The sequence below is a fragment of the Myzus persicae genome, unplaced genomic scaffold (assembly GCF_001856785.1).
Source record: "Myzus persicae strain clone G006 unplaced genomic scaffold, MPER_G0061.0, whole genome shotgun sequence".
Classification (NCBI taxonomy): domain Eukaryota; kingdom Metazoa; phylum Arthropoda; class Insecta; order Hemiptera; family Aphididae; genus Myzus; species Myzus persicae.
The window spans coordinates 52,381-68,970 of NW_019104217.1; the positions used below are offsets into that span (position 1 = coordinate 52,381).

The 16,590-nt window shown below is 27.5% G+C and overlaps 1 protein-coding gene across 1 annotated transcript; it reads right to left on the bottom strand.

The window, feature by feature from the left end:
* Positions 1-120: 120 nt before the first annotated feature.
* LOC111040143 lies at positions 121-15,803 on the bottom strand. The gene is made up of 3 exons (XM_022323902.1): positions 15,759-15,803; positions 1,009-1,185; positions 121-237 (listed from the first exon to the last, which is right to left on the bottom strand). Exons 1-3 carry the CDS (start codon positions 15,801-15,803, stop codon positions 121-123), a joined length of 339 nt encoding a protein of 112 aa, XP_022179594.1.
* Positions 15,804-16,590: the final 787 nt, after the last annotated feature.

The following is a 16,590-nucleotide window of genomic DNA, read 5'->3' on the forward strand; positions in this document are numbered from 1 at the left end:
CCACAATCTTGAATTTTTGGAATTGCTGCTTGGACTAATTCTTTTTAACAATAATACATTCCACATCAACACTAGTTTTTCATTTTGATGTAATAGAACATAAATTAATTATTAATAATACTAAGCAGTCTGGTATTCAATTTTTATGGTGTATAAATTACAATTTACAACCTTTAAGTTTCGTTTCACTTTATCATCTGTGATCATCAAATACGGATATTCCACAGAATATTGAACCTTAAAAAAAAATACATTAGGGTTTAGTATGTGATCTATCTGGCTATTTGTATTTTCTGCCTAAGAAAAACCTATACATAGCGACAATAGTTATATATATTTTTTATACAGACTATGTGTGCTTACTTATTTCTATAATCGGTATTACATGATTAATGGTTTTACCTACATGTAATCGTTGTTGTACTTTATTATATGTTTTTCAATAACTTCACAGATTACATGAAAAAGTATAATTTAAAATACATAAAAAGTGAATCTTCAAAATAAATTGTAAAATATAATATTGTTACACATATTGTATCTTTAAAATGTAGACTATATTTTAATTAAGTAAATAACTTACTGTCAAAATATTAAGTCGATTCTCTGTAATATAAATAAAATCTCAATAGTTATTTCTGCAAACGGGTTTTATTTAATAATAATTTTTAAATTAAGTATATTTTCATAAAGTCTATGATAATAATATTATTATGCTCAATATCGACAATTATCAATACCGACGTGTCTCGTCGTTCATCAAGCAAATAAACAAAATTTTATTAATTGAAATATGCTATGGAATTATTTAATTTGAAAATATCAGTTTTAATTTAACAACAAAATATTGAAACTAGTTCATTCCATTATAATGTAATACAGATACAAAGATGTATTTAAGAAAAGAAAAAATAATTGAGAATAAAAACCGATCAAAGTCAAAACGATAGTTGAAATAAGAATAATATTAATTAATAACAATCACAGACAAGCGTTTAGCATAATTACCAGTAATTTATCGATCGTGATGAAGGCGACGACGCGGACAAAAATCCCTTTGATCTGCAGCGAGCAACTGCAAACCTTTGCTGTGCGTTCACACTCCACACTCCACGACAAATGAAACAACAATTGAGTTCCTCGATCTTTACTCCTTATAGACGAGGACACACGACAAACAAGGTACTATGCTGGAGACACCGTGAACGTATACTAATGTTGTGCCAGGCGGCCGGTAAATGGTTATCACATTGTTTGGTAATCACTTGTTGCCCATAACAGCGGAGCAGCGCTCGCGACGCGCTATCCAGCTGATATTCGTGAGCGCAGCGCTACCTCTCGGTGATCACTCCTACCACAACATGGGTACGATACCGCATGCATTAGCAAAAACGGGTGAATGTGGCATATTTTTTCATTTAAATAAATCTTATCAATATTATCTCAGTCCACATAATAACAATAATACAATATGCACATTGGTCATTGCGTTGTATCCGTTTTTAAAATTTCGTAACAAAGGGGGGTATACGTTGCCAACGTTCTATCAGATTACGGATACGGTACAACCATGGACGTAAATAGGGGGGGGGCTTAGGAAGGCTTAGCCCTCCCTGAGTCATCTTAAGCCCTCCCTAAAATATTTAGCCATTTAGGTTATCTTTATAATAATGAACATTATATAATTTAAAATATATTTTTATAATATTAATTATATAAATTATAACCAATGGTAATAGCTATGAATATAATTATAAATATCACCGATAAGTGATGACGTAATTACTAACGCATTAGCTATACCTATAAGCTCGAAAACGTGTGAGAGATCTTTTTCCTCTATGAGAAGAATAAATACTTATCTAAGGTCCAACATGGAACAAGATAGGTTTACCGATTTAAGTATTATAAACATAGAAAGAGAGTTATCTAACCAAATTGATAATGAACAAATTTTAAACAAGTTTTCTGAGAAGGAAAGAAGGATGCGATTATAATGAAATTAACTATGTATAATATTATAATATGTAATATTTAAATTTATTATTTTTATATTCACCTGTAGTTGCAATTTTTTTTGTTTTTTTGTTTCCAATTTTTTCCTGACACTTCCATTTGTGATTATCAATTACATTACGTGATTACAATTAATTAATTGTATTTCATGTAAAGCTTTTCTCAATAAATTAATATTTATTACTTAAAAGGAAAAGATGTGAAGAATAAAAAAGTCTTATTTTATATACTATCATTAGATAAATTACTAGCTCTGTCAGAACATAAGGTGTCAAGACACAACTGACAGCTTCAATTTGTATTTATCACATACGTTTGTAAGTCATTTATAAAGATATTTTAGGTTCTGGGCAAATCGAACAATGTATTGATTTCACAATGATGTGTGTTTTTTTTTAAATTTTTTAAAATTTTTTTTTTTGTTTGTCGTCACCTTTTGGAGTTTGATTGTTTTCAAAAAATGCAGTAAGAACAAACGAACAATTAAGGAAAAACAGGGATTTTTAAGCAAAACCGGGTTATAACCCTAGATACATGCAACTTTCACTGAATGTTTATATTATCATTTTCTATTATATACCTAAACATTTTCAAAATATTTTGATTCATGTTAAACTATGTATAAGCATATCCAATTTTCTATTTGTATTAGTTTTTTTTTATTTAATGTCGATAAAAACTATTTTGCTCGGTCAAAAAACCTAAAAATGTAATTCAAGTTTAATCATAAGTTGTTGTTAGGTGGATGGAAATTTAAAAAAAATGTTAAGCGTATTACCATAATTTGTTTGTATGAATGTCTGAATGAATTCTAATAAAATTCGTAAGAATCATGAAAATCCATAAAATTTGCAAATTATTTTAAGTTAGAGATTCATAAAAAAAATTTCAACCAGATATTCAAATTAAGTTTTGATATGAGTGTTTGCAGAAATTGATATTTTTGCGAAATTGGATATTCACTTGATTTCTCATGTAATTTGTTTTTATTAGATTTTTTAGTTAAACTGCTTAAGAGAAAGCGTGCTTTAAATTTTCAATCCTTAGCTATAAAATTTGAAAGTCTTATTCGTTTTTAACTACGAAATAATTTTCAATTTAATAAATATTGTCAAAATTTGAACTTTAAGTGATAATCAAAAAAAAAAAAATCATGCAAATATAAGTTTAATATTTATCAACTGCTATTCTAACAATATTGTCAATATGAGTCTTGGGTTAACTTTTCATGCTTTTTGACCCAACCAATAAAATTGTATTGATATTTATAGAAAAAAAAAATAAAATTGAAAAATGTCCATCAACAGCTTTATACGAATCAAAATATTTTTAACATTTTATCAATTATATGAATTAAAGAAATACATGGTGTAAATGTCAAGTGTGTACAGTATTTCGTTTTTAAGTTACAACAAAATAAGAAAATAATTGCAAGAGAAATCGAATGAATATCCAATGTTGTAAAAATTTCAACTTCAAACGCATTTAATTTGACTTCCAGGGAGAAATTTTTTTTTTTGATAGAAGTGGGCAGACTTATAAGGTATCTTGTCTTAGATTTTTAAATGTTAGACATAAAAAGAAAAATATTTATGAATTTCTAACTAAATATAATTTGCTAATTTTCGTGATTTTTACGAATATTATCAAAATTCTAAGTTAAAAACGATAATAAAAAATTATTATGGATTTATGATCAACTTTTTTTGAATTTCCATCAACAACTTACCTTGTTTTACATTTAAAAGTTTTTTGACCGAACAAACATTTTTTTATTGACTTAATCTTAAAAAAAAAATCAAATAATAATCGAATATTTAATATACCTATAAATAAATAAATAATAATAAATAGTTCAACACAAGTCTAAATATTTTGAATTTTATGGTGTATAGAAAATACTAATACAAATATTCAGTGAAAATTTAATGTATCTACTGTCATTTTTGTTAGAGTTACCTACACAAAAAACCAAAATCGATTTTTTCGCAAAACTGGTTTTACGTAAAAATTACCATTTTCCCTTAATTTTTTGTTTATTTTTCTGTTGCTTTTGAAAACTATGAGGAATTTTAAATTTTGACCTCCCGAATGCATTAACTAGATTCACTGTCCTGCCAAAAAATTTGATGTTGAAAAAAATCGAAGCACTTTCCCGAAATCGTGATAACAAACACAAATATATATATATACGAACAAACATCGTATTGTAAAATCAATACATTCATCACTCTGCGCAAACTCTAAAATTAAAAATTACAAAACTTGACCTTTAAATCTATATAATTAAAACGTATTTATATTAAGTTTGAAATACCGTTATTCAATGTTCATGCATCACAAATTTCAAAATTAATTTAAACATAGTAATATTATAATCATATTATTAATAAATTATAATGGTTTAATAATCTTTAAAATTGGAAGACTAAAAATAAGTAATTATATTTTAATTACACTTTATGCAAAAATGCCATTCTGTCGTCAAGTGTCATCTTGACGTATTAATTTCCCTGCAAAATTCATAATCAACCGAGGGTCAACAAGTTTTAAAATTTTCTTTTTATAGTTTACGGGCATAAGAATGCCCCCAGACGTCTACTGCCTGTGAAAGTGTTCTTAAAACCTTTTAATCAAACCCAGCTCTGTTGAAAATAAAAACTAAACCACTGAAAAATGGCACAATAATCAAATGTGAATGTTTATATTATACAATAAATAATTTAATTACATTAAAAATGTTTTTATCATTCGTATTAAATTAGTACCAAACCAGTATTATAGGTATGTGTTAAATTAACATTTGATAAATTTTAATTTATTCAGGTAATATTAATGGATAAAAAAAGTATACAACTTCTGTAGATAATACATAAGTAACCATATTCGATGATCAGTAATCAGTATAAGTGGGGCCTAATCTACAATTATTATGAAATTAATATAATTTTATTTTTAATATTAAAGTAGAACCTAGTTATAAAAAAAAACTATATTTAAAATGTTTTTAATAAACATAAAAATGTGAGGACGGTGACAAAAAAATTTTTTTTTTAAAAGACACATTATATTATCATTGTAAAATCAATACAATAATCGCTCCGCTCAGAGTCTAAAATATCTTTACAAACATACATGATGAACAAAAATTCGATGTTCAAAATATTTGGGGCATTTCCCAAGCCCTCGTCGGTTTCCTTTATTTTGTAGCAAAACGAATTCTTTACAAACGAAATAAATATCTTTACAAACCTTTTGGTTTTAAAAACGTGTTATTCGTTAAACTATTGCACATTATTAATTACTTCTCACTGTCATTAAAATATTATTACATAATTACATATAAGTTGTAATATTATTAGCCTATATTATTTATAGTACCATATAACTATCATATATCTTTTAAAGTTGCTGAAACAGTAAATAGGTATATTGCATTTATTTGTTTTATAGAACCATCGTAAACAATATAATAATATATACGATAAAGTCACGTATTCTGCTGCAGTATATTATAAAGTATTATTAATCATATTCGATATCGTCGTATAAAGACATTCGAACAAGACGAATCGAGTACCTAAGGACCAAGGTAGGTATTAAAATATAAAAACCCGAATATTTATGATCACCGACGGTGATTCACTGTCCGTCCCTTGCCATGGAGTTTTTTAAAATATATTATCGAAAACGACTTTACAGGTTAGGTGTATAATGTGTATATACGCATATACCTTTTATGTATATTATAATCATTAATCACGGATATCTCATGCCCAAAGAAGTCCCTCCATCATGCCCGACGTGCGGAATAATCATCACAGTCAAACATATACTTACCGAATGTCGAAAGTTCATTGAAAGGCGCATTGAGCTAAAACTTCCTGAGACACTATACGAGATGCTATAGTATACAGTACTGTATGCTAGCACCCACTCCTGAGACGACCAAACACTCATCGATTTCGTCAACTCAACCGAACTGCGTCAACTGATTTAAATATTTGTAATATAGTTAAAATAAATTTGTAAATATATAGATAACTAGTAGAAATTAAGATAGTATGTAAGAAATTAATGTAAATGTAAACATGTAACGCCGGCTAATAACCTAGCAGTTCATGCCTTAAACAATTAATAAAAAAAAAAATCATTAATCACACTCGATGAACGACTGTGCTGAGAGCTGAGAGGATATACGACAAACCACTCAGAGGCAGACTAGGCGATTAGGGGAGTTAGGGAGATATATTTACCTCTGCAGGTGGAAATTATAAGATTATGGACCGGTTCAGGGACGTTAGTACTGAGGAAGATCTAATAATATAAATCATTCAATCATATTAAGAGAATAATATCGTATGTAGGCCGTAGGGTCCTTTTTTTTGCGTAACGTCAGCATAAAGTGCACTACTTTCTCAAGACTTCTGCATCGTTTATTGGAGTTAAGTACGACAAATACAACAATAAATTCAACTTCGAAAGCCCATCTGAGCTATTATGCATTACAGAGGTTTGTTCAAAAATAACTGTAAGCCTGTAATGTCTTAGGGTTAACTGTATTTTACTATTATAAATATCCTTAAAAGTGCATCACAGCTCTAGTAAAAATAATGGTGTGCCGTTATTGGGGGTGAGATATTTTACCTGAAAATGCGTTCTGTGTATTATTGTAATCGTAATTTCGAGCATAAATAATCTACACTCTCCCACTACACTTGTTTATAGTTGATACAATTATTTTGCATTCAGTAATGCAATAATTAGGTATGTAGTACGAGTACATATTTTAATCGCATACATAATATACTTATTTAATACTTTAATACCATCATTGTACCTATCAAGTATATTAACAATGATTAGGAGTGTTTGGTGTTTAATATATTTTATTATTTTTGATTTTTTACTGAAGAACATTCGAATGCTCGTGCGACACAAGCGATAATAATAAATGTTTCTGATGACATTTTATTATGACACATTTTTTGTATCGGGAAGATTTGTGACTCGCCGTGGTATATAACATATACCTAATATATATAATATAGTATAAAACGCTTTATACTCTCATCTGAAAACCCTTGCAAACAACCATAAAAAAATAAATCTATCCTGCACACTTGCAAGCAGGCCATCATTTCTCAACCTTGTATTAAATATCATACATTGTTGACAAAACAATGTCCCTTGTCTGTGTTCTCATTTCCCGGCTTTTACATCAACTCCTTCGCCGAGAATATTGATTTTTATAAAAAGGGAACTCACTGCGCTCGAGACCAAAAGACCGAAACGAATTTTACTATTTATTTGGTGACTAGATATTTCTAATATCCGCACCCTTAGCCCCCGAAGCGAACATACACATTTGTGTATATGGTTTCTAATTGTCGTCTGACAAGCCACCCAACAATTATTATAGATACAATATGAAGCTTGTCGGACCCGTGATGTCAGTTATTATTTATTTTTATAATATACATATTTTTATGCAGGCTATTAACCCTATATAGAATTTATATCCATTTTTCAGGCCGACCAATGTTTGTTAGAAGTGGGCCAAATCACAATGGTATTGGATTTTAAATACCTAAGCAAATGAATTCCTTGCTTGATACAAATAATGCAACAGCTAAGATATAGCCACGACTTAATAAATGTATTTAGTCATGAGTACAGCTATATAATAATACATCTTTGCGATGTTTTTGGAAAATATTAATAATAAGTTCAACCTATAAAAAACCTAAAAAAATTAGTTCTGATAAATTCACCACTCATAATCATTTTTTCGTATACAATAAATTATCATTTGTCATTTAATTCAAATTTAACACATCTATTGATCTATTACTCAATACTCAATAACGAAGAAACTATTAAAACATACTATGCAGCGGAATGACTTCTTCTGTAATTTAGATTAAAATTTTTTTTTTAAAACTTCTTTAATATTGCTTAAAATCTATGACAACGATTAAATGGCGGAACATAGTTAAAAAAATCAATACAATTTTATTGTACTTGTACAAATCACATCAAATTAAGCCAAACAATAATGCCTACCTATATATATTTTCTTATTTAACATATAATAATAATATAGATAAGATATATATATATAGTACAAATCAAGTAAGTTCTTTATTGGTTCGTACTTGTAATTTAACAAAAACATAATATTAATTGTATACCTATTCAATTATTACATTTTTTCAATGGCTGATCCTTTAATTTAAAGAAAACATTATATTTAAATCATTTAAAATTGAAATAGATAGGTATTACTTTAAAATTATTAAAATTATTAATTAATTCAATATAATATTTAGTTATATTTATAATGTATTTTTCATAAATTGAAATTATATATACATGTCATTGATTCTCGAAAGTTAGGATTTAATTTTAATTACTTATTTTTAATATTCTATTAAATTATTTTAAATGTTGATAAATTACTAACATTTTATTGAAAATTAATTGCAATGATTCAATGCGTTAAAAGTAATATTAATTATCATACATTCGGGAAATTTATTTCAAGTCTTCTTAGATTAGAAATCAAAACAGTTTTTCAATAATTATATTATATAATTAAATAATTTATTTTACGTTACAAACTTCTTTTGTCATTGGTGCCGGTGGTACAGTTGCATTAGAATTGCATCATATATTATGAAAATTAAATAATTATTGATTAGTTATTATTAATTTAGGTATAAGTTCCTAGATTGGTGATACAATTCAAGAAACAGAAACATTCGATTCATTACGTTTTCAGGTTTAAAGATATTATAATTGTCTGTTGATGTGTATTAAGTGTTAATTTACGTAGGTATATTTAGGTACTGCAAGATCACCGTGAAAGGATTATTTCCGTTTATATTTATTTTTTTGACTGTTTTTATACATAACTATCCGCACTATTTATACAAAAATTTTCTCACCTATTGTAAAATAAAAAGTTATCTATGTATACCTACTTATATGTAAATATATAACGAATTATATTAAAATAGCTAATACAGGTTTATGCATTACCTAAATGACCTACCAAAATAAAAATAAGACTTTACACAAATTTAAACTATTCTTTTTATTATATAACCGAAAACAAATACTCAAAAATGTAAGCAAACTTTAATTTACAAAATAAAATTGAGTTGCTTTATTAGTGTGGTCTTATTAGTGTATTTATTAACTACATAAACAAAATATTAAAAACGTTTATTTTTTTTTTACTTTTTAAAATAAAAATGGAAATATTTATAGTAAATATAATAATAATAAATATTAAGTATGAACCTTATTATTTATTTATGTTAGACCTAACCCATACACATGTGCAATAATATTAGAATTCATAGTGTTTACCTACTCTCCAAATATTAAATAAATCTAGTATCTACTTAAAATATCGTGTTGACACACACTCCTGCAATACCTAGTCAAAATATCTTATCACAAGTTCACTATATACGAGTGTACTGCTCACGCGTATAAGAAGCTGGATTTGATATATATAGTGTTATATTGGGTCAACGTTTTTGATTTTGATTTTTTTTATAGGTTGTCCTATGCTCATATTATTTATTGCCTATTGCGTGTATTTGTGGATAGAAATTTGTTTTATGGTTCGAGTATCAAACATTTTTAGAACATTTATAACATTGTTGTATGCAATTTCAATTTTTCATTCGTTTTAGCTATATTTTAGGGCCTAAGTTTATTTTTTCATTAAATTTTTAGTGCATAATCATCCTACAACTACTGATTATACCGCTTGGGCATGGTATCGGATTTATCTTATTAGTTGTTATTTATTAATATCTTATACCTATGCGTAAAATATATAAATATAAAAATATACAGGTGTCTGGTGTATATATTATAACTATCTACAATATATACATCTATGTATTTAAATGTAAATCCTTGTCAAGCATGTTCTTTAAAGCTACTCATCTGATTAACTTGATTTTTTTTAATGAAAGAGTACCTCGCGAAGCAGGTTTTACGCCTAGAATTTAAATTCTGTAGTTAATTTGAAAAACTAATATTCTTTTTGTTTATTTAAAAGTGTTTGAGTCCACTCCCAAGAAGATTTCTGACGTATTACATCCTGAAGTGCTACAATCTGAACTTGGTTACTCCATAACCGAGATACACCAATATAATATCGTATTTTGTATTAGTTGATAATTTTTTCCCGGGTGAAGCCAAGTTATACACCTATATAAAAAAATCACTGGATGACACATTGTTTTGAACACCATTACATCGAAGATTAAATAAGGAATTAAAGAAAGTTTGAATCAAATAGAGTTGGAATTTTCAACGGGCAACGAAGTGCACGGGGTCAGCTAGTAATATTTATGTTACGGGCAATGTGGAATACCTAGCAATGTAAACCACAAATTTTTTTCTAACCAACTAATATTATATTTTATTATTATAATAAATAATAATCATTAAATATTTATTTATAGTATTGATTTTTTTTTTTAAGACAATCATTATTAATTTTATTCGTGTACCATAATATTACAAATATTTTGATGGAATAACAAAAAAAATTAACAAGTATCATCATTTTATTTTTATAATAAATTATAATTGTATTATTAGCTATTTATTTGAACAAGATTTAGAAGCATGGCACTTGGAATTACATAGTATGTCTGCTTTTCTACACTTGATTTTTAAATAGGCAGTACGATAAGGAACAAAATTAAGTTTATACACAGTGTTTCAAAAAATGCATAGTTTATTGTATTATGATACATGAATAAAATTAATTATTATTGTTTTAAACATCACAACAATGTTTTATCAATACTATAAATAGATAGGTAATGATTATAATTTATTATAATAATAAAAATAATATAAGTTGGTTAAAATAAAAATGTGTGGCTTACATTGCCCGGTATTCCACATTGCCCGTAACATATAGAAGCTGTATGTATATTGTATATATATTATATACCAATATGTAATAAAAATGAATAAAGTAAAAATGTGGCAACGTCGCTTCCAATTTCACCCTCAGTCGTACGTTTTTGAACATTGAAGGGTCAAAATCTTGTCCTTTGTTATATTCCGGCACCACACGCAGTCGAATAACAAAAATGAATACATGTGCAGTCGCATTTATCGCTGCCTATATTAGAGGGAAAGATAAACATCCTCGTTCCAGTGCCGTGTCTGTAGGATTTATATTGTTGTCAATTGAGGAACATCTGAAACATTCCAAACCGAATGACCCAGGCCCGTCTCGGTCGCGCCTTCGCGTAGGTATATTAAATACATAATAATATATAACCTAATGCGTATATACTATATAGCAGGGGTGGCCAAATCACGGATCGCGAGCCGCATGCGGCTCTCGTCACAGTCGTATGCGGCTCGCGGTCATATTTACAAAAACCAAAATATTTTAATTTTTTTTGTATACATTTATAAAAAAATGTTTTTGTTGTATTTATTTAAGGCTTTAGTATTATAGTGGATAGAATATAGATTAAATCAAACAAAAAAAAAATTAATTAATATGAATAATAAATTAAAAAATTAAACATTAAGCTAATTTTGTTTGCATAGTATTTTTTTTCTTCTTCATATTTACGTTTAACCGCTTTTTTAGAAATTGACATCGTAACTGACTTTCGCAATAAGTATCGGTAAAATATTACAAATATAATTATTAAATATTACAAATATTTTACAAAACAAATTGAGGTGTTTACAGTAGGACTATTCAACACAGACTACAGACTATATTAAAAACGATATAATTTCATATTTCGTAATTTGATATGTTTATCGGCTGTTTGCTATCTTTATTACTTTTGTGGCATAAAAGTATACATTAGATAATTTGGCTCTTGATATAATTTTATTAATACATGTGGCTCGAGTACATAGTCATGTTGGCCACCCCTGCTGTATAGTATATAGGTACCCATATGCCATCTATTATGGACTTATGGTAATTATGATAAAATTATAAATGATATAATATTTTGATAATGAATTGTTGGTATTTTATAATACCCATCATACATGATAAAATCAAAAATGGATCATTGATGTTTACCTTTTTTCTTTAGACACAATCTGTAGAGCATAAAAAAGAACAAATCTTACACAATATGACAATTGATCATTGATGCGATGGTCTTCGTTTATTAATGATATTTATTTTGTTTTTTTTTAATAACCGATGAATATCAATTGTCAGTAAACAACGCAGCTTTTTTTCTTATTTATAACTCACTCATAATGAGTCTTTTAAAAATAAACTATAAATTAACTAAAACTGTGGGTACACACTAGACAGATTTTATAGGAAGGTACACACTTCATCACTACAGAATGCATACACAACGCACAACAATTATTTTGGAGCGACCTAAGTAAAAAAAAAAATATAGCCGCGGTACGACAGTGTATATTATTATTATCTTGAAGTAGGCCTGCTTTTGGAGTTGCCCATTTAAACAGTGCACCTTTTGGGTTTTTTTTAACTGGAAATAAATAATTATCTACTGAATCAATTAATACCTAATAAATTTAAAAAAATTTGCCCAATAATTTATTTACTTGGCTAGAAATTATTACGAGTAGAAATGCCTACTAAAATATTTTAAATTATAATGAACTTCTAATGCATCTTGTTTATTTTGTTCACGTTAGTCCGTAATCCGTATGCCACGTCATATAAAATGTATAATTTCTAGATAAGTAAATTAATTATTGAAACATTTGAAACAAAATAAGTGTACTTCAATGCAATTTACTTAGCATTTATTTATGATACCACATCAGGCACATCAGAGAGATTAAAGATCTATTTTTTTTTACTTAGCCGTTATTTACAAATAGTTCGACGAAGTGTTTTTGTTGTGGTTATAATATATAAATGAACAATTTTTGACGTTAGTGATTGAACGGGATATTATAGGATTCAATTATTCTCTTAACTACCTAGTTAATATTCGTGTGTTAGAATTTAAACCTAATGTACATTTCAAAACTTGTAAATTACAATAGTTATATATATTTATATATTTATATATGTTATATATAGTTATATATGTTTATATATTTTGTACTTGTTAGCTAATGTTATTATTTAAAGGCTGAAGTTACGTATTTCTAATAAATTGATGAAAAATTATTAATAGTCTATGCTACAAAATGTGAAAATTATTGTATTATTATTAATTGTAGGTTAAAAAACAACTAAAAAACTAATGTGGTTTTGGAATAAGTAACAGTTGCCAGTTTTCAACCAAAAATCTCGAAAATTACCTTCAATATATCTGTGTCTCTGAACCTGGGTATAGACTTTGTAGATACATCACATTTAAAAATAAACCTATTTTTTTAATAGGTTGCAATATGGTTAAAGTCACAGTTTTGAATATTTTAAAATAATAAATACTATTGTTATACAGGTACTATATTATTTTCGAATTATTTTTTTATTTTGTTTGAAAATTATGCATATTTTTTTTTATATGACGTTACATAATATATTTTACATACAATTTAATATATTTATTTAAATATGTGATAGTAAGTACATAATAAAATTAAATGTAATCGTATGTAATTAATTTATTATGTAGTATAATAGTCTGGCTTGACATAATAGAAGAGGATCTTACAACTGTGGGAGTAAAAGAATGGAAGGAAATTATGCAAGATCGAGAGAAATGGAGGGACATAGTGTTGGCGACAAAAACTCTAACAGAGTTATAAAAGCCAGTTATGATGATGATGAATAGTCTGTAATAACTAATAAGTAATTTTTGCTATTAAAAACTGGGACGCAACTATAGGCTGTCTAAAAAGATACTTCTAGACGCATGTAATATGGACTGGTCAATGAGTAATAACTAATATTTAATACTACACAACATACAGATAATACGTATTACGTAATATAACATAACAAATATGATCTATGAATTATACCTAAAGTTGCTCTTTGTGGATAATGGATATATCGTGTTTATTTCTACTTCAGAAATTAATACTATTTTTTAATTCGACAATACTATCCGTTTTTTATAAATACATTATTTTAATAGATAATTAATAAATGAATAACCCACACTAATGCGGTTCTCTGCAGTATGTCATGCAATTATTATTGTATTATACGAATTTAATACCTGTAAACTAAAATAATATAAAATATAAATCAATATATAATTTTGAGCTATTTTTATTTCTTTAATATATACCTGGGCAAACTATGCGTATAATTTATTTATCGTTATTCCAAGCAATATTTCAATATGGTTTGTTGGTCTGGGGGGTCTAAATGAATATGCGGTTAGACTGCTAAAAATACTACGAAGAAAAATCATTTGGATTTGTTTATGCAAAAATACTTTAGTGGACTCAACGGGAGAAAATTTTAAACTGTTCAATGTGTTACCATTCGAGTGTGTGTTTGAGAAAGTAACTATTGTACTAATAGTAATACAAAATGATGAAACATTTGTGGATATGGAAAATATAAGAAAAAAGAGAGAAGTAAGGGCATTTGATATGAATATAAATTACTGCAAAAAAATCATTCGGTCAAAAATACATTAGGGAAGGTAGATACTTCATGGTAAAATTTAAATAAATAAATTTGTTTTATTGATGTTTTGTGTACAGTAAATATTAAATATATATATATATATATATATATATATAAAATAAATCACAAGTACAAACAAACAAGATTTCAGTTTTCGTTTACGTGTGTGCTTTAGAACACGTCATTGTAAGTAGTTACGGTATTTTTATGGGTGAATATTTTGTACTTATTTAATACATCTACCGTCCCTTTAATCCCACCCTGCCCGAAGCTAACAACCTGGCTTGTATTGTATCTTTCTGGTTAGCTATTGAAAACTTGTCAGATATTATAAATTATGATGCCCCTTTGTCGGTTTCTGGTAATATTGCTGAAGGTTTTGACCTCATAGAGTCGTCTTTCAGTGGTATATTACACTAGGGGATTCCGGACTGTGGGTGGCATTAAAGGCCCGGGCACACAGAACGCGGTCTGTCGCGGCGAGCCGTGATATTGTATATGTATATATATGATTATCGCGACGGTCACGGTCAAATGATGTATTACAACCGGACCGCTACCCGCCGACACAGATCGCGTTCCATGTTTCCGAGCCTTAAGTCTTGAAATATTTATGTATTTTGTAATAGTATAAAATATTTAACATTAAACTACTATAAAAAAAAAATATATATATATATACATGAAAGAAAAGGTATATTTTATCTATAAATACGCATGGGGCATAGTGTTACACTGGTAAAAGGGTTATGGCATTAATTATAAATACTACACAGTTGGTCCCACCAAAATAATTGGGCAAAATTATCGGCTTCGACTGCACTATAGTTTATAAGAGGGCACCCGCTATGCTATCTCCGTCTTTAGAAGCGTAACATAGCAAATTAATGTTCTAAATAATCTATTTAACTCTAGTATGATTAATATTGGAGCAAATTGACCTATTATCAAATTAAGAGGTTAAGGGATAAACTGTTACGATGTTAGATACTAACTAAAACGTGATTATATGTTATATCATTTTTTTTTTTTAGTATTTGTAGTTTGTATACATTTAATTTACCTGTGTTTATTCAATTATACCAAGGTTTTTTTAAAAAATATTTTGTAAAAAATAGGTATGTTATTTAGTTACCAATAGATGACTAAGGTTCTTTTCCGGTAAAGGCAGTGTGCACATTTTGTTAACAAGGAAATAACACTGTGTATACATAGTAGGTACATTTTAAGTAAATATTCATCTTCAATGTGGATTAATTTAGTACCTATCTATTATAATTAATGATTGGACAAGGCTTGCAAGTTTTAACATATTATAAAAATGTATATTGACTATAACTCGTTACAGTTACAGTTGTTACAAATTGTTTTTTTTTTATTATTTAATAATTTATTACACTTTAGTGAGCTTAACAATACATTGTCGTGCATAAAAATAATATGTAAATATTTATAATATTATTTATTATAATGTTATATTACGCAAAATTACATAGTAAATAAAAAACATTAAGTCATTAATGATTCGTCAGATTTTCTTTTTTTTCCATGTTATGAATTACGCTTTTAAGATATTGCGTATAAATATTATATTATATTCATTAAAATAACGTGAATACAATTGTCTGAACTCGATTATGTCGTTAACTTAATATTTTTTCAAGAAATCTACGGGTATTTTTTCAAAATATGCCATACATTTTTTTTGAACAAATAGTTGTAAACCATTCATTAGAGTGTCAACATCTGGGGCTTAAATTATTATAAACATAAGTGATGCAACCGAAGGATCTGGATGGTTCTCGGATCTCGTATTCGCGACATGTGGCTCGCAAAAACTCCAACAACGCGGTCGTGGTGACATTCTGGCCATGTTTGGAAATCTTGTAATTCCAGGTAAATGAGTTCCACAAATTTCTAGTCACTGGGTCCAGCTTGTTGGAAATTAAATGAATCAAAAGACCACT